Source organism: Lygodium microphyllum, chromosome 7, assembly GCF_053477565.2.
Source record: "Lygodium microphyllum isolate KBCC chromosome 7, Lygodium_microphyllum_v1.1.10, whole genome shotgun sequence".
NCBI lineage: Eukaryota > Viridiplantae > Streptophyta > Polypodiopsida > Schizaeales > Lygodiaceae > Lygodium > Lygodium microphyllum.
The window spans coordinates 51610752-51630675 of NC_141141.1; the positions used below are offsets into that span (position 1 = coordinate 51610752).

Genomic DNA, 19924 nt, shown 5'->3' on the forward strand with positions numbered 1-19924 from the left:
ATCTCCTATGGGATGAAAACTTGGGAGTACCTTATGCATTGAGTGGATGGCTCTCATAAAATTTTGATGAGCTAGATTCCACTCTTGCCATAGAGGTAATTAAAAACATTGAGCTAAAGCCAAAGCAAGATTGGGTTATGCATTTTAAGTTGAGCAAAAGGTAACCCTTAATTGTTTTATTAGTTTTTTGGTTAATGTTTTTCAAGAGATCTTGGGGTTAAATGTTTTACCACTAGGGTAATTGGTCCTATCTTGGGACCTACTTATCTTAGAGATAAATCATTAGGGTAAGTGAATGAATGAGTGCATTGTATAATTTTTGGACTAGCACCCATATGGATGCATGTTTTGATTGGACTATGTTGTCTTACAGTGGGCAAGTTTAGTTTATAATTGTTAGATTTTTAAAACATGTTGATTGAATTATTTCGTCCTTGATTGGGCAAGATTAGATCATAATTTTTTGGTTTGCATTGGATTTGACTAAGGTATTGCTTTGTATAGGCAAAGGCTATCTACTAAATTTTAAAAGGTTCATGTGGTTGTGTATTGCCTTTATAGTTGGTCAAACAATTTTCTTAACCAAGTAGATAGATTCTTGATATATTTTAGGACATGTACATATAGTGCCGTATCAAAGCAATTTTTTCTATATATATACAAGCATGGACCCACACACTTGTGAGCATACATACATACATACATACATACATACATACATACATACATACATACATACATACATACATACATACATACATACATACATACATATGCATGTACGCATGTATGCTCATGTGTGTGTGTGTGTGTGTGTGTGTGTGTGTGTGTGTGTGTGTGTGTGTGTGTGTGTGTGTGTGTGTGTGTGTGTGTGTGTGTGTGTGTGTGTGTGTGTGTGTGTGTGTGTGTGTGTGTGTGTGTGTGTGTGTGTGTGTGTGTGTGTGTGTGTGTGTGTGTGTGTGTGTGTGTGTGTGTGTGTGTGTGTGTGTGTGTGTGTGCGTGTGTGTGTGTGTGTGAACATAGATACATACATACATTTGAATCAAGCTCATATGGAACAAGCATAAAGTTAGACAATCAAGAGTCTTTACTTGCCAATAAAAGGAGAAAAAGTAGCAAAAGAAAGATCCGTATTCTTCCTTGTATTAAAGGTAGAATATAAGTCCACTTCTATAGTATATTCTACCTTTTCACCATTTGTGTGTTGCTATGAAATAATATTGGATATTTGTTAAGTCATAACTATTATATAAGATATTTAAATGGGTTCATTGCTCTTAACTCAAAATCTTATATTTAAGTAAGAATACAACTTATACTTTCATACTATATTGTACAAGTATAAAAATGGGCCATATTATTCTTAGAGTAGCCATAGATAGGGGTTTTTTCAAAACTCCTCACTCGGATGTGACTCGTCTCCTTTATAAAGAGTGAATCCCTCAGCATTATGCCTTTTGAGCCTTTCCAAAAGTGGGGGATAGACTTTTAAAGCCAATTAAGCCTCCAACAAAGTATACATAAAATAAGTACATTCTGCGATGTTTAGATTACAGCACAAAGTGAGTAGAGGCTAAGGTCTTGAAAGATAATACTACAAAAAGTGTAGATAGTTTCTTGCATTCCAATATTTTGCCTAGATTTTCATGTCCTATTAGTGAGTTATTAGGGTAAGAACTTTTTGAACAAAGTCATTGCCAAACTCACTAGCAAGCATATGATACTTCATAAGAAGTCTCCACCCTATATTAGCTATAGGTAAATGGGCAAGCTGAAAGCTCTAATAAAATTCTATTTTGGATCTTGGAGAAAAATGTGGAGGATAAAAGCTTAATTCTTCATTATGTGATTTTTGCATTGCATATAAGGTCACTGCACGTATGACTCCATTGTGATTGTGTACATGCTAGAGATCATTATACCCATGGAGTTTGTGGTACCTTCCCTTGGGGTTGCAATAGAATTCAAGTTGTCCCTTGAAGATTCTATACATCCTAGGTTGGAGTAGCTCCTATAGCTGGAGGAGCACTATATGATTTCCTCTTATATGCCTCTTGTCATGTAGTGGAGAAGGCAAGCTTGGATGAATATGCACATCAAGAAAATTATTTTCAAAGAGGGTTTTTATGGGATTGTTTACAATTCAAAGTTGAGAAAATGTCTTGACAAGTTGAAGATTCATTATTCAGGTCCATATAAGATAACTATAGATGTGGATTAGGGTAGTTTTCTATTGTAGGATCTTTTAGGAAGACCCTTGTATGAAAAAGGTTTCCCCACTAGCAGTCATCAATAGTAACTTAGTTTTTGTTTGTGTCTTGAGAAGACATACACAAAAGTTGGGGGAACTATCCCATAAAAGGAGTGGGCATGATGGCTCATGCAATAGACTTTGCCAAATGCATGCAAGTCATTATGTTCTCTTCACTTAGATTCTTTCTCCCTGCTAGCTAGGTTAAACAATCTAAGAAATCTTACTGCAGCTATGGCAATTGACATAAGGAGCAATAAGCAAAAGATGTAGTTGAGATGCAAAGCTACCATGCATGGGGAACTTTTTCCTATTCTTGAGCTAGGCAGTTCAGTGCACTCTACCAAAGAGGAGGAGGATGATGATTCACAAATCAAGGGGCCCCATTATCCCATCACCTTTTGGGAAAGGTAGCTTTTAGGATTCACATGTGCATCTTGATTTGGTCAATATCAAAATGCAAAATTGGCTATGTGATATACATCTCTAGCAGTACGCTTGTTGTGGGTGACGTGACAACAAAATGTATATACTTCATGTTGTAGATGGAGGCATTGAGAAAGTCGAAGGCAAGGTTTGGTAGGATGGTGGGGTTAACCCATCCTTGGTAGTAGAGGCTTTGCATTTTCCCCATAGGGAAATGCCCTGGTTGTGGAAGTGTTCCACCAAAGAGATGTGAGAAGAATTTGGGGATGCAACTAGGACAAGGAATCTCTATGCCCTTGAAGATTTGTCACCCTTGTGAAAGCTTCACATTTGATGGTATATGAGAGGTTGATGCATTAGATGAAAATGAATTCCATTGGCCATGAGAGGGTGATGCATTCAATGAAAATGGATTCCATCGGCCATGATACATATGAATTATTTAGGAAATTAAGAATGAGCAACAAATGCTCTTTGAAGCAGATTTCACTAATGGTTTTCTATAGTGTCTTGTAGAAACTCATTTGTAAGAAGTTCAACAAGTTGATACTATAGAGCTTTTGGATTTAGATATGCATATGAAGGTTGAGCATCAAGAAAAGATACTTGATTTTGAAGGTCTCATACTAAGTAGTGGAAGGATTTGGGATCTATTATATAGTTGAACATGTTGATAGTTCTACTATCTAAACCATTTAGTTTTCTTTGCTTTTTTCATAATCATATAGTTTTTCTTTCTTCATTGATGCAATTTGCTTGAGTAGCTATGGTAGATGTCTTTGGGTACTCCTAGTACTACACCTTGGCTATGTTCTTATCAATTCAATGTGGCTCATTATGGGGCACAAGGATTTAGGTGGTGTTGAGGTAGTAGCCAGCAATAGTTGCATTTTATTTTCCTACATAGTCATTTAGGGATATGTAGGTTCAGGTCATGGCTACCAAGCATCCATCCAATTGGGATGTGCTAGGTGTTGACCAATGGTTTGGCCATGATATGCTCACAATCTGCATGTAGTGGGAAGCATACTTTAGTGGTCATGTAAACTAGGTATACTTTCATGTTAGTGCATGCAACAATTACTTCCATTTTATCTTTTATTGTAGATTGTTTGGTTAATGGAGATTGTTGATTTCTTATGTGTGCTATGTAATGTCTTTTCTAATGTTTTGTTTCTTATTCTAAACATGCTCTCTATTATTTGCAATGTTTAAGGTTTATCTATTATATTTTTCTCTTGGGCGTTTGTTGTTCTAAGTGATTGGGTAATAGGGCAAGAAACAAGATGCAAGGTAAGAAAAATATTGTGCAATTAAATAATCGATGCAACACATAAAAAGGATGGATGCATTGAAAAGGATTTGTGCTTAGCCTACCTAAAGTGCTTGTGTATCATGAAATATGCAAACATAGTTCCTTAATTAGAGTTTGGATTCTTAGTCTCACCCTACATCATCACCAAAAGAGAAACATCTCTAATCCACTCCATTTCCCCAAAATTCATAGTAACTCAAGAAGTGATCCTTTTTATGTTAACCAAAGAAAACAAACCATCTTGCAAAATGGTGGAGTTCTACATGACCCTCAAGCTCTCCTTCCACCTTTCCCTCTCATCCTAGGGTTTCCAACTCAGTGATAGAATATCCCAAAATCATGCGTGCAAGGAATACTGTGTGTCAATGCAGGCACTTACAAATCATGCTCATGTTATCTAGGTTTTGTTGCATATAGCTACAACAAGCATCATGTTGTGCAATGCTCAACTATGGTGCATACATGAATCAATCTATCCCATGGCATGATAATAAATGTAAAACAAATGGGAGTCAACGCTTGAGTGTAGCATATTAACAAAAAGTGTAGCATGAGGTGCTAACGAACCCATCAACCGAGTGATGTGCAAAGATATTGACAATAGGTATAGCTAATCCATGACATCTAGAATCCCTAGTCAAAATCCATCATCAATCTATTAAATCAAATGCTGATCTTTACCAAGAAGATCAAGTATGTCAAGTAAAACAAATCCAAAATGAATATAAAAACCCTAGTCTAAGAACACAAAAAAAAAATCCAAGCTATAAAAGAAACATAAGAAACAATCACAAAAGCAAATAAGTAGACAAATCCTACCTATCAGCTACAATGCTAGGGATTCTCAATTCTTGCAAAAATGCATGGCATCATGATGAGGGAGTTACTTAGAATTTCCAAACTTTAGAGTTGAAAGCATGAGACATGTCCCCATATTTTGAAACCATCAAAATGAATGAGTTCTACAAATTTCTCAATTTGACATTGGAAGGGTATGCCTCAAAGTTTGTGAACCTTCACAAACATGCACTACCCAACATGGTAAAAAGTAAGAGAACCCCATATTTTTTAGTTTGTAGATAGGTGGGAACATGTTTGGTTGATCAAAGGTGAAGAGTTTAGAAAACTTGGCAAATGCTGTGAGAAAAGATGATTTTTGAGCTATTTTGAGCAAATTTCATGTCAAAAAAGGTAATTTATTGGATATATGGGCTATTTTTTGAGTTTTCAAGCCCAAAAATTTAGCATGGTGATTAATAAAACCTTTTTAAAAAAATTCTTTGGGCTAAAATTTGCCACTAATTTTTAACTTGACTACCAATGATAACAACTCAATAGATTGCGAGGTTCTACCAATAAGTTTAAGACCATCCATGGACACTTTCTTGAATTAGTGAGGTCAACAATCCTTGAAGAAGCCCTCATATGAGCGAAGCCCATAGCTAAATACAATTCTCATAATTACCAAAGGAATCACACTATAAACAAAAATTGTAAATGGAGTTATCCAAGCCATAGAGTAATGTGAATAATGCTAGAGGAGACATATAGGCTAATGTCATTATTTAGAGAGGACCAAGTGAGCTAGGTAATAAAAATGCTACCAATGCAAAATGATGGGACACCTAAGAGTTGATTACCCAAATCATCCTCAAAATAAAATTCACACCAACTACTCGAAAGAGACTGAGAGCAAATGGTTATAACAACTGAGGTTATGGATGTGGAAGAGTGACTGGAGTTTGGGTAAACACTATGATATGCCAACTTAGAGAATGCCATCGTTCTTGAGGTCCACACTTGAGTGTTAGAGAAGAAATTCACAAAGATAGATATGGGTATTAAAAAAGATATTTTGCATTTCTTACTTGAAATGTTGGTCTTTAGGCGTTTTTGCATCTCATGAAAAACTGTGCATTGGTATCTCCCTCTTATTCTTGTATCTAGAAACAACTACTTTCTACTTTGAAATCTAGAAAAAGAATGCTGGACAAGATCACCCACTACTCACTAGAGGAAGGTGGTATGTCGAAATGGTCATAACAGAAGACACCCATCTCAATCAATGCTACTTTAGTCCTCCCCTTGTGAAGCTCTTCACACCAATGGATGCATGGATGACATCCAAAACATCTACCACACATTCCACTAGCTGCCACTCCTTGGCACTTAATGGATATAAGTTTGTTAATATCAAAGGGTCTTATCAGTTGCATGATGAATAAGAAGCGGGAACCTTCATTCATAACAAAAAGTAGATAAAATTAGAATGCACTAACAGTTGGGTCTATGGAGAGGGAGACTGGGCATCATGCTCAAAGTGAAGCTCCTTGTGCATACAAACATATTGCACATGCAGTTCTTTGATTATCTTCTTGGAGAGATGAGATTGAGGCATTGAACTCAAAATGAAGTTCCTTATGCATGAAAACATGATGCATATGCACTTCTTTGATCTTCTTGGAGCCATTAAGCCTAAAATCCATTATTCTACTCTTCCAGCACGATAAGAAAGGGTTATCGAGGATCCCTTTTAGTTTTTTTGCCACACAATTATCTAGCTTCCCTTAGCATAAAAATATACTACACATGCACTTCTTTGATTATCTTCTTGGAGAGACAAGATTAGAGGCATTGGACTCAAGATGAAGTTCCGTGTACATGAAAACATGATACATATGCACTTCTTTGATCTTCTTGGAGCCACCAAGCCTAAAATCCATTATTCTACTCTTCCAGCATGATAAGAAAGGGTTGGCTATCGAGGATCCCTTGTAGTTTCTTTTCTATACCTAGCACATCTCCAAAACCTTCTAAGCCGCCTAGAACTGAGAAGCTGCCCCTGAACTAAGGGCCACCAAACCCATAGAGCCTCAATGATTTTATCAACCAAAACCGCAGTCTGATATCCCTAAACCGACATAGTGTGACACTCCCAATGTCCCTACTGTTCCGTAAATAGGAAGCAGTGCAACCTCAAAACCCCAAGACAAGCCCCTCACACAAGTCACTGATGAGAGCTCTACTAACCAATCCATGCACTAGGCATCACTTGTTGAGTTATCTAGCCCAACCCCCTTGTAGGCCTGCCTTAGACCCTCTTATGAGCATCAATTTATTCTCACTTTTCGCCTCTGATTTAGCTGAGAACACGAGGAACGGCTTGGTCACTTGCATTAGACGTTTGGATGCCACCTTCGCTATGTTATCCAACTTCCCTTTGCTATCATCAAGGAAACTCACCTATCTTGCACATCAAGTATATTGCAAGTGACTATGGACTTAATGGAAGTACTAGGTGCTCTAGATCAAGAAGTGTTAAGATATCGAGCTCCACTCGTGATATGCCAGGGTGACCGTTATGCATTTATGTCATCGACTTGTCAGTTGTGCAGATGCGTTTGGTACACCACCCATGAATAATAGCTAGATGACAGCTATCCTTATCTACTCTAGTTCGTGGCTCAGTTAGTATGCCACCTTAGTTAGTTGAGTTTGGTTTGAGACCCATATATAGGGTTCTTCTATTTCTATGTACTTGAGTTGTTTTTGGCTTACACAACTAAGAAGAGGAAAACTGTTTTCAGCCTCCACCTTTGTGTGTATTCCCCCATTGTGCAAGCAAGAAAGCTACAAGTGAGACTCCTTCCTTCTCTCCTACAATCTTGACATGGTATCAGAGCCTTGTTCGTGGTAAGGAGCTCAAGAAAGCAAACCAAGTTCGCGGTGTTCTGGTAAGAGGACCAGTGTTGCTTTCAGTTTTCTATTTTGAGAGCAAGTCTCTGCAGGTAGCACAGTCGGAAAGTGCAAGAGTGCATTGTCTCAGGTTGAGACACCCTTCGCAGTGAAGCAAGAGGGCAGTATATGCTGCGGGAAGGGGGCTTTAGCCCTTGGTGACCGTGTTTTTTTTATTTGAGGCCATTTCGGGGCCTATTTTGGAGGCGGAAGTTTTCTGCACGCACTCAGAAAAAGGCCCTGTTTTATGCTGTGCAATCACTGTTCTACAGGTCGGTGAAAAGTTACCACATAAATTGCATCGTATGCTTGTGTGCAGAGACATTGGGAGTTACAGAATCATCCTTGGTTCCTGTTTATGCAAAATTGTCACTAGGAAGTGACTGTATGGTCAAATACCACTTTCGTCAGTTTTGCAGATTTGCCCTTGTGAGGCTGAAGCTGTGTTCTTTGCAGTGATATAATTTTTTGTAGTGTTCTGTAATGGCGTCTGATTCTCTTTCACCTATTGTCACTGAAAAGCTTGACAAGAACAACTTCTAAGCATGGAAGTTTAGAATGACGAATTTCCTTATGGGAAAAGGATATTGGGAATTTGTTGCAGGAAATGAAGAAGAACCAGTTCTTCCTGATGTTCCCAATCAACAACAAATGCAGGCATTTAAAGCATGGCATGAGAGAGCCAGGAAAGTTATGTACTGGCTGTTTATCAGCATTTCAGACTCTATGATTGTGCATATTCAAGATGCAAGTATGCCAAAGGAGGCATGGGATACTTTGTCAAAAATGTATAGCACAAATACACAAGCCAGGAAAATGCAGCTCAAGTAAGAGTTGCATAATGTGCAAAGAGAAAATATGAGCATCAATGACTACCACATGAAGGTGAAGAAGATTGCAGATGTACTTGCTTCCATTGGGTTGCCAGTGGAAGATGATGATTTAGTTTCTGTGACCTTGAATGGTCTAGGAAAGGATTATGCACAGTTCCGAACATCCATTTCCGTTCGTGAAAGATTTTCTGATTTTGAGGAGTTGATTGCTCTTCTAATTTCTGAGGAGCAGAGAAATATTGGTGCATCTTCTTCAGGAGGAACTTCAAAAGAAGCTGCCTTCTACTCAAATGCTGGAAGAGGTAGAGGCAGAGGTAGAGGAGGCCGATCTAGAGGCCGTGGTAGAAATCAGAATATGCAGCAGACTCATGAAAACCAGTCCTATGGAGGAGGACGTGGTAACTTTAGAGGCAAGGGGAGCTAAAGAGGCCATGGTGGATGGAAAAGAGGCCAAAATGCAAACATCAATGTTGAATGCTACTACTGTGGTAAAATGGGTCATATGGCTAAAGACTGCTATAAAAAGCAAAATGACATCATGAATGGAAAATTGCAACAAGGGAATTATGCATCTTCTAGTAGACAGGGTGATGACAGAAATGAGCATTTGTTTATGGGGCATCATATGAATAATTCTGTGACAAGTGCAGAAGAAAGCAACGATGTATGGTATGTTGACTCAGGTGCATCAAACCACATGACAGGTCATGCAGAATGGATGGAGGATGGAAGGAAAATGGAAAAACCAGGATTTGTGGAGAGGTGATGATACTGCACATCCTATTGTGCAGATTGGAAAATTTCCTTTGTCTATACAGGATGGGAAAAAGAAATACCTATCCGATGTATTTCATGTTCTGAATATCACCAAGAATCTGGTTTCTGTTGGTCAAATGGTTGAGCAGGGCTTGCAGGTCAGATTTAATCCTCATGGATGCTTTGTTGAGGATATGAAAAATAAAGGTCGTTTGATAGCAAAAGAAAAGAAGAAGGGCAGAATGTTTACATTGGATGCAGACATGTCTGAATTGAGTGCAGCAATGTTTGCACATGGGACCGGTGTAGTTGCAGATATTGATATCTGGCATAAACTCATTGGTCATGTTAATGTACAATGACTTAAATCAATGTAGGCCCAAAATATTGTTGTAGGATTGCCTAAATTCAAGGTTACAGAAATGCATAAGGTATGTGAAGCTTGCCAATTTGGAAAACAGGCAAGGAAACCATTTCCTAGACATGTTCAAGAGAGTAAGCAGCCATTGGAATTAATCCACTTTGATGTGTGGACTACTAAAGTTGCATCTCTTGGAGGCTGTCATTATTTCGTCACTTTTATTGATGACTATAGCAGAAAAGTTTGGGTGTATTTTATGAAAAAGAAAAGTGAAGTTTTTGGGCATTTCAAAACTCTTAAAGCTATGGTTGAAAAAGAAACAGGCATGCAAATAAAATGCCTAAGGTCAGATGGAGGGAGAGAGTACCTCTCAAATGAGTTTGCAAGGTTCCTGCAAGAGCATGGCATAAAGCAGCAATATTCATGCAGTCATACCCCACAACAAAATGGAATTGCAGAAAGGAAAAACAGGCATATTGGAGAAGTATCTTGTGCCATGCTCAATGAAAAAGACCTGCTAGATTTTTATTGGGCTGAGGCAGTTGCTACAGCAGTCTACATAATGAACAGGACTCCCACTGCAGCAATACATGGGATGACTCTAGAGGAGAGGTATACTGGTAGGAAACCAGATATTTCTCATTTGAAAATTTTTGGTTGCATTGCCTATGTTCATGTGCCAGATGAGTTGAGATCCAAGTTGGATCCAAAAGATGAGAAGTGCATCTTTATTGGTTACTCTCTGCAAAGCAGAAAGGGTATAGATGCTATAACCCTTCTACTCGTAAGTTTACAGTGAGCAGAGATGTTGTTTTTTATAAGATGAGTAGCTGGTATAAACCAGTAAATGTGATTGATGATGTAGATGCACAAAATGGTAATGTTGCATAGAATTCACAGCAGCAGTCACAAAATATTAGTGGACCTGGAACGTCCTCTAGTAGTGATTCACATTCTTCGCCATGGACAAACAGATTGAGATCAGGAGAATCTTCTCAAAGCAATGCAGATAGTGGTATTCAGGTATCACGAAAAGGAAAAGAGAAGGTAGATCAACCCATGTTTGATGTGAATGCAGGTCACTCTTATGTGGATGGTGAATCTAGTGGCTCAGAATAGAGCATTGATGATGAGTTGGGTATTCCTTCTATTGTTACACCTGGAGTAAGGAAGACCAGGGATGTTTTGAGAGCACCTGGGAGTGAACCTACTTTGCGTAGGTCTACCAGAGCTAGGTATCCTGTGAATAGGTTGAAATATGATGGATTTATAGCCATTCACTATGCCTATATGGTCAAAGTGATACAAGAACCAGAACCCACTTCTTTTGAGCAAGCCATGGGAAAAGAAAAATGGGAGAAAGCCATGGATGAAGAAATGGATGCCTTGGAAGAAAATGCTACACGGGAATTGGTACCTTTGCCCAAGGTAAGAATGCAATTGGTTGTAAGTGGGTTTATAAGGTGAAGCACAACGCAGATGGTTCTGTGAACAGATACAAGGCAAGATTAGTAGTCAAGGGCTATGCACAAACATATGGCATTGACTATGAAGAAACATTTAGCCTGGTTGCAAGGATGGCAACAGTAAGAGCAGTCATTGCTATGGCTGCATCAAAGGGATGGTCTTTACATCAGATGGATGTAAAGAATGCCTTCATGCATGGTGATTTGCAAGAAGAGGTCTATATGGAGAAGCCACCAGGTTATGTGCATGCTGTTCATCCTGAGTTTGTTTGCAGGCTGAAGAAAGCCTTGTATGGCTTGAAGCAATCACCTAGAGCATGGTTTGACAAGATAGGACAGTATCTTGTCACTATTGGCTTTTAGATTTCCAAGGCAGATTTCCCACTTTATGTGAGAAAAACAGAGAAATGTATTATGCTGCTTGCCATTTATGTTGATGATTTGATTATCACAGGTGATAGTGATGAAGATATCCTTCATGTGAAAATGCTATTGAAGCAAAAGTTTGAGATGAAGGATTTGGGGGAGCTGCGTTATTTCTTGGGCATTGAGGTGATTAGATCACCAAGTGGGATATGGCTCTTGCAGAGGCAGTATGGATTGGACATGCTGTCTAAATATGGGATGACAGGCTGTAAGCCTATTTCAGTTCCTTTGGAGCAGAATGTGAAGTTGAGCGCAGATGCATTTGAGCTTCTGGAAGACCCTACTATGTACAGACGCATAGTAGGAAGATTGATTTATGTGACTATTACCAGGCTAGATTTGAGCTATGCTGTTGGATTGGTAAGTCAGTTTATGCAGGCTCCAAGGAAACCACATGTGGATGCAGCTAGACACATACTCAGATATGTGACGTCCACATCACAGTATGGACTACTTTATGAGACTGGGGTTCAGATACAGTTGCATGGATACACTGATGCTGATTGGGCTGGTAGTATTTCTGATAGACGATCTACCAGTGGATATGTGTTCTCTTTTGGGAGTGCTGCAGTCACTTGGAGCAGCAAGAAACAGCCTACAGTTGCCTTGTCGAGCACAGAGGCTGAGTACAGGGGCACCATGTGAGGTAGCTTGTTTGCATAAGCTACTTTATGATATGCATCAGCCTACAGATGGGTCAGTTGTCATTTATTGTGACAACATGAGTAGTATACACTTGGAAAATAACCCAGTCTATCATGCTAGAACAAAGCACATTGAGGTGCATTATCACTATGTGCGAGAGAGGGTTTTACTAGGTCTTATTGATCTAGTTTATGTCAGCACAGAGGATCAGGTAGCTGACATATTTACGAAGGCATTGGGCGCACAGAGAAGCTACGCAAGTTCAGAGACCTACTTGGTGTGCAGGAATTGGGATTGAGTTCGAGGGGGAGTGTTGAGATATCGAGCTCTACTCGTGATATGCCAGGATGACCATTGTGCATTTATGTCACCGACTTGTCAGTTGTTGCAAATGCGGTTGGTACACCACCCATGAATAATAGCTAGATGACAGCTATCCTTATCTACTCTAGTTCGTGGCTCAGTTTGTATGCCACCTTAGTTAGTTGAGTTTGGTTTGAGACCCATATATAGGGTTCTTCTATTTCTATGTACTTGAGTTCTTTTTGGCTTACACAACTAAGAAGAGGAAAACTATTTTCAGCCTCCACCTTTGTGTGTATTCCCCCATTGTGCAAGCAAGAAAGCTACAAGTGAGACTCCTTCCTTCTCTCCCACAATCTTGACAAGAAGATGCCTCCATGACATAGGAAGATGTTGAGTAGAAATGTGCGGTGGAATGGAGGGAAAACAAAGAGAAGTCCAAAGGCTATGAAGTGGAGCAAAGAGAGATAGAAATGTACACTCAAAGATTTCAAACAAGGAGAAGGTTTTGTCACATTTTTGACCCAATACGAGAAGGAGATGAAAAGCAATGAGTAATCTTTATTATTGAAAAATGACATCATCTCAAGAAGACTAACAATTAATCTACTTTACTAGTAGAAAATGATAATTATTCTAAGCATTTCAATATATTTTTAAAAATGTTCAAAATGATTCTTTAAAAAAAAAAGAGAAAGCCTTCTCCTCATGATTGGAGAGCACTCTCTCACTACACACTAAAAGGTTGAAAAGTATCCTCAAACTCTTGTTAATCTAAATAAGGTTGCCAAATTCAACATGTATGACACTGAATGTACTTGTAAGTCACTCCAAGACTACCATTTCACATTTTTTGATTGGAATATATTTTCACAAAGTCCTCAAAGTTAGTCTCAAAGCTTACTAGAATAATAAGAATACAAATAAAAGACGATTAATGTGCAAGCATACCTTCTTCTCCCACATTCATATCTTGCAAGCATTCCACTTGAAGATTCTTGTTATTAAGTATTCAAATACTCAAGCATACTTTTTCCAATGGTAACATTTTAGTTTTGACATTCAATTTTCAATGATTCTGATTTGATTGTGTTGCCTTATGGATACTTTTTTCACAAAAATACATCATGAACTCTTTGGAATCTATCTTCTTTTGACATTAATGAGACATTGATACCAAATTCATTGAAAGAATCAATTAGTCTTCATAAAATTATAACTTATTTTCTCATAAGATTGGTGGGGTTTAAGACACCATTGTGCACGAAGCGTCACTTGTTACAAGTGAATCATGCCTTCTATACTTATTTTGTGAGCAAAGAGAAGAAATTGCATGACAAGCTTTCCTTTGCTCATAAAAATGGGAAGTGAGCAAGGTGCAACTTGTGAGCTTTACAAGCTTGCAAACCACATAATACATGCTTAGCATACCTAGACAACTACATTCACTAGGTGTTTATCGAACAAACTTTCTTCTACCCATAAGTTATAACCATAAAGATAAAGATATCATGAATAGCTATTAAATCTAACTCTTGCTAATCATAATCACACCAAAATAGACCACAACATTTACACTTTCTTTATTTATATATGTATTTACTCCCTTGATATTGCTGCTGTTGTTATTTTTTTCTCTCCTTCATTGCTTTGTGAGACAAAAAAGGTTCAATTAGCACACTAGGTACCCTTCTTTCACACATTCTCGTACACCTCTCATTCTCTCTATCATGTTGTTATTCAATACTACTTGAAACTTAAATTTTAGTTGGAATAGAGTATTGCATTTGCTATATTGATCTAAGCATGATTGATAGTTAAGTACTAAACATTTCCAAGCATTGAAGTCTTTTAAAATTAAAAATATCATTAAATACTTTGCAGCTCACTTCTTTATTTGATGTTGAGTTTAGATGGTTCATTCAGATGGCTCCCTTTTTGACTCACCTTTGAGCTAGCAGCCATAGTGCAAATATAGGCCAAAATTTTCCCAAAGGCAAAAATAATAAAAGGGAAGAGAACTTCCGTAACTATTCCATTAAATGCTAAAATTAGCTTTGAAATTCTCCCTCTTATGTTGTTTTGTGGTAGGTGAGTTGATGATAAACTGAAGGGGTCCCTTATGGTTTTGGTTTATATAAAGTCTCCTTTAGGCTTCTTATAGGCAATTATGGGCTATGATTCATGTTTATCTCTTGATTACTAATTTAGCCTCTCTTTTAGTCACTCTACAACTTTGTTTGGTCATCATAACTTGGGATTTTATGTCCCAATTAGTTACATTACATTTTCTACCCAAACGAAGTACTAATTAGAATTATGTTACATTTTGTTCACCTATTAGTTTCTCTTCATTAAAGCCTTAACAATAATTTGCAGTGAGAATGATCAAACATTTACAAATGCCAAAGAATAATTTGAGTGAAGAGCACAACATGCCCCAACGAATCTATAAGAAAATGATAAGAATATTCATTTTTTTCTTTAAACCATTTGCTCCATACTAGAATTTTTGAATGATCTTTGCAAAATGCATATCATGCTTAGATTCAAACATGATACCATCACAATATCTTTTAGTAATTCTAATGTCAATAACTTGAAGAGAAGGAAATGAAAGGCGTGCTACCTCTAAACTTCACTTGAATTATTGAGGTCTTTCAATGTGAAGAAGAAATGGGCATTGTACTTGAAAGGAACAAGTGGACACCAATAATTTGAAGAAAGTGTAGAAGTAACAAAATTGTCTTACATACATACAAACATAAAATTTTATTTTTTAATGAAGTTGATGTATCTAGCTTATGGGGTGTTAATAGATATACAATGAAAACATTTGAGTCAATTTGATGCTTCCAAACTTAAATTTCTTTGAAGCCCATGCACATGTACAAGAAATTAACCTCAAGCCAATTGCAAGCAAAGTAGGTAGAGCAACTAGGACATTGATATAATGTCAATAGGTAGTATTTTCTTATTAAAATGAATGGATGGGTGACAACCTCTCTTTGATCATCAAATTGTATGTACTATCGTCAACATTTTGATGAGTAACACTCTTGGATCACGTCCAGTGTAGCATTTGACCTAGTGTGCAAATTCTCTCCCTCTCTCTCTCTCTCTCTCTCTCTCTCTCTCTCTCTCTCTCTCTCTCTCTCTCTCTAGCTAATATTTTATATATTTGAGTATATGGATTTTGTACCCACATCTATACATGCATAGTTGTATGTGAATACACATGACATTTTGGTAGTACATTCATACAAATGGCATCGTGGCAGACTAGCACACTTATTTATGTACTGGTCACATGTCTCTTCACGTACATGTAGAATAAAGCTTCCTTGCAATGATCTCTCACCCCTTTGGCCTTTCTATCATATACTCTCACATTTTGATTCCCTTCTTTCTATCAATGAAGGAGAAAAAAGGTACAAGTAACTTAGTGGTATATAAAGGAGCCTATATTACTACTGCCAACTAGTTTAGCAATCATATATTTGTTAAAAGATTCTATATGTAGAATGGGTAGAATGTAAATCCTAAAATGCTTTGAAATAAATGCAAAAAACAAGAACCATTAGATGCAAGGAATGTGTTGATATAAATTGAGCAATTAGAAATCATTACATGTTGCTCAAAATCTCTCTCTCTCTCTCTCTCTCTCTCTCTCTCTCTCTCTCCATACGGACCCATGATTGTGAATAATCTTATAGATCCTCATCTCCAATGATGCCATCATAGATGTATTGAGACTTCTGCATAGCAACCCTATGCTAGGCATTTTAGATAATGAGAGAGCTCCTTTGTATGAGTCTATATTTCTGTTGGTTATTTGTTTTATCTATGATGAGACATTCCATGGATTAATTGTAGCCACCATTTTGACCTCACAATCATTTTGGACTTTACTACATGTTGTTATGACCTTCTTCTTCTTCTTCTTCTTTTCACACACACACACACACACACACACACACACACCCACACCTATGCTATGTAGACATGATAGATGTAATGTATTAATATGATTAACTTGGATACATTAGTGGAACCAAAAGCCAAATCAAATAGGAGGCTAACTTGGCCAATCCTTCCTTTCCTTATTTCTCTACACACTTGAGATATACTAGTAGTTCCAAGCTTTGACTTTAATGGCTTCCCATAAAACCTCTTGTCTAACCCATTGGAACAAAATTTGGTTCCTAGCCTCTGTGGTAGCTTGTAGGGTTCGAATCCTGAGAGTATTGACTTTAATGACTTCGCATAAAACCTGTTGTCTAACCCATTGGAACAAAAACTTGTTCCTAGCCTTCACGGTTTCTTGTTGGGTTATGATCCTGAGAGTGTTGACCGAGCAGTTCCAAGCTTTGACTTTAATGGCTTCCCATAAAACCAGTTGTCTAACCCATTGGAACAAATTTTTTTTCCTAGCATGCGAAATTGCTTGCAGGGCAAGAATCCCGAGAGTATTGATCGAGCAATTCCAAGCTTTGACTTTAATGGCTTCCCATAAAACGTGTTGTCCCACCCATTGGAAGAGAAGTTTGTTCCTAGCATGCGAGAGTTCTTTCATGCAAGGTGAGAATCCTAAAGGCTAAGAGTATTGAAAGCAAAGAACACTTTATACTTTCATCGTGCTTGTGGTGAAAAATGTTATGCATGCATTTAAATATATGGGTGTTCATGGAGGCGAGAGCTTTTGTTAGTAAGAAAATATCAACGTAGGACTACGAGGCTGCTCGACAGGGTTTTTACTTTTCCTCAACTCTCTTTATTGCTTTTTGGACACACAAGGGATATACCGGGAATGTTCTAAAGAGCTCTCTCGTGGGCTGATCCGGCATCCCCATTGCAGGAGAGAGAGAGAGAGAGAGAGAGAGAGAGAGAGAGGATGCGAAGGATTCTAGCTAGAGAAGAAGAAGAAGAAGAAGAAGAAGAAGAGATACGTCTGTCGACGGCAGCTATGGCGGACCGTGTGGATAGTGATCGGGATGGCGAGGATGGTGACGACGACGACGACGACAACGGTTATGATGAAGATGAGGATGATGATGACGACGATGATGAAAGGGTCGAGCTGCAGGCCGAGCGGGAGGAGCAGCAGCAGGACCATCAGAAGAGCCTTGCCATCATCATGATCCCTCCCTTCAACTTCTCGAGGGTTGACGATGGCGTCTATCGCTCAGGCTACCCTCAACCCTGCAGCTTCCCTTTCCTCCACTCACTAAAGCTTCGTTCCATTGTGTATGCCCCCCCCGCCCCCCCCGCCCTCTCTCTCTCTCTCTCTCTCTCTCTCTCTCTCTCTCTCTCAACAAAGAAAAAACCCATGAAATAATAGTCCCCCTTTAGATCTGAGCTCCATTGCATGCTCCCCCTCTGCACCCTCTCGTGATCTCCATTGCCATCACCTAAGACCATAAATTGAAGATCCTTGTTCCTATCCATCATCTTAGATCACATGTTGAAGATCCTTGTTCCTACCTTTCCCTTCCTCATGGAACTTTTCTGTCTAATATTGTTCTCTTCCATGCTTCAACTCCTCTATGTCTCCATGATTTCTTCTAAGATTTATTTGTGCAGGTATAATTAAGCATCTCTTATATGCAGGTATCTTTGCCCAGAACCCTACCCTAATTCTCACATGGAATTCTTGAAAAAGCATGACATCAAGCTCTTCCAATTTGGGATTGAGGGGGCCAAGGTTTGAAAGATCATAAAGCAGTCCTCCACAATCATGCTTTTTGCTCATGCTTTGTTCCCATTGTTCATCCTTGGGTTCCCAAATTCAATAGTTAGTCAATTTTTGTTGGGCAAATCTCACTAATCTTCTTGATGTTTGACAGGAGCCCCTTGTGGACATACCAGTTTTTGTTATCAAAGAAGCTCTCCAACTTGTATTAGGTGAGTGTGCTATAATCAAATACATTCTATGAAAAACATTCCTCCATTTTGGAAGAAATAAAAGCATCGTTGGAAGGCACTTTACCTAGCTTCTAACTTCTTAAGTACTACATCTGCAGATAGAAGACACCATCCTTTGTTGATACATTGCAGAAAAGGCAAGGTAGACACAACTTAATACTGATGGATCTTAATAAAGAATGATGCATGTTATATCTCTACTAATGTGGATGTTATGATAAGGATACTACACATCAATGTTGTGATAAGGATATAGCTTCTACATGTCTTGGCTTTTGGTACCAATGGATGTATTAGAGATAGTACATTGGCATGAGTTATTAGATGAATATACTATACTCATTGTGTTCACCAGTTCTACATGCATATTGGGTCAACTCATTTTTGTTGTTTTCCCTAAATAGTTGGTAGCCTTGGCATAGGTTTGCTATTGTGGTAATGATTGAGTCTAGTGACTAAAATGTAAGGCACTTAAGTGGAAGTTTGGTGTTGCTAATCATGTTTCATATTGATAGATATTAAACATATTAACAAATCAACCAATGTGAAGTCAATTGTTGATGATGACGACAATGACCATGAATGATTTTTTATATTGCAGCATCGAACAGGCTGTTTGGTGGGGTGCTTGAGAAAGGTGCAAAAGTTTGCATTGCCATCCATATTGGAAGAATATAGACACTTTGCAGGGAGTAAGGCAAGGGTTTTTGACCAACATTTTATAGAGCTCTTTGATGTGGCTTCCATCCACAATGACTTGAATGCCACTTCTAAAACTCCTCAACCTTCTCTTTGTAGTGGCCAATGTAAAAAGCACTACTCTCAAGTTCATATCACATCATACACTTTCAACAATGCCCTTGATCATCCACCCTTATCTCATCTTAGTGCCAATTCTCATCCCTCCACCACAGGTACATCCCAAGATGGGATCATTGTATCATTAACCTAAATGATCATTGTTAAATCTTTGTAAATCAACACATTTTGAAGAGCATAATTTTATGCTCTATTTATTTAAATTTTGTTATGAGGTATAGGAATTCTTAATTGTAATGTACTTGCACACTGATAAGAGATTCCTTGTGTACATGAAAAGATAACTTGCATTGTAACTACCTAATAATGCCAAAGTCTAGTAGATCATCTTGTTGATTCCAAAAACAATAGAGCAGTAGGCTTGACTTGAACTTCATGTTGGAAAACTTAATGTTGATAGAAAAAATATGACATTTTGGTTCACATTATGAAGTTATAATTCTTTTTCAAAACAAGACAACTTGTTGCTATCTCTTTGATCTTTACAGATTGTAGTCCATGCAAAGTGTGCACTTTGAGCTTGAAACAAATGATATACACATAAAAGCAATGCAAACAAAGCACACTGAAGACAATTATTTAAAACACCTACAAGTGGAAAAGTGTGGGGGCATGCAAAAGAAATTAGTTTGGCTAGTCGAGTTCACATGCAAATTCATACAA

General features: G+C 38.0%; 1 protein-coding gene across 2 annotated transcripts; it reads left to right on the plus strand.

Annotated features, from left to right (window-relative positions):
* The first annotated feature begins 17346 nt into the window (after positions 1-17346).
* LOC148033439 (inositol diphosphatase DSP4-like) lies at positions 17347-19464 on the plus strand. Of its 2 annotated transcripts, none has more exons than XM_087681365.1 (5): positions 17347-17764; positions 18128-18221; positions 18364-18421; positions 18541-18579; positions 19044-19269. In XM_087681365.1, exons 1-5 carry the CDS (start codon positions 17412-17414, stop codon positions 19118-19120), a joined length of 621 nt encoding a protein of 206 aa, XP_087537491.1. In that variant the 5' UTR covers positions 17347-17411; the 3' UTR covers positions 19121-19269. The 2 variants fall into 2 exon arrangements, with proteins under 2 accessions (XP_087537491.1, XP_087537490.1); XM_087681364.1 differs by having other exon boundaries at positions 17351-17764; positions 18541-18584; positions 19044-19464.
* The last annotated feature ends 460 nt before the right edge of the window (positions 19465-19924 follow it).

What these genes read in the sequence shown, in the direction of transcription:
- LOC148033439 (XM_087681364.1), top strand. Translation starts at nt 17,412, where the DNA reads ATGCGAAGGATTCTAGCTAGAGAAGAAGAAGAAGAAGAAGAAGAAGAA. An exon ending in CTAAAGCTTCGTTCCATTGT is followed by an intron (nt 17,765 to 18,127) that starts GTATGCCCCCCC and finishes TCTTATATGCAG; the next exon opens with GTATCTTTGCCCAGAACCCT. An exon ending in TACATTGCAGAAAAGGCAAG is followed by an intron (nt 18,585 to 19,043) that starts GTAGACACAACT and finishes TTTATATTGCAG; the next exon opens with CATCGAACAGGCTGTTTGGT.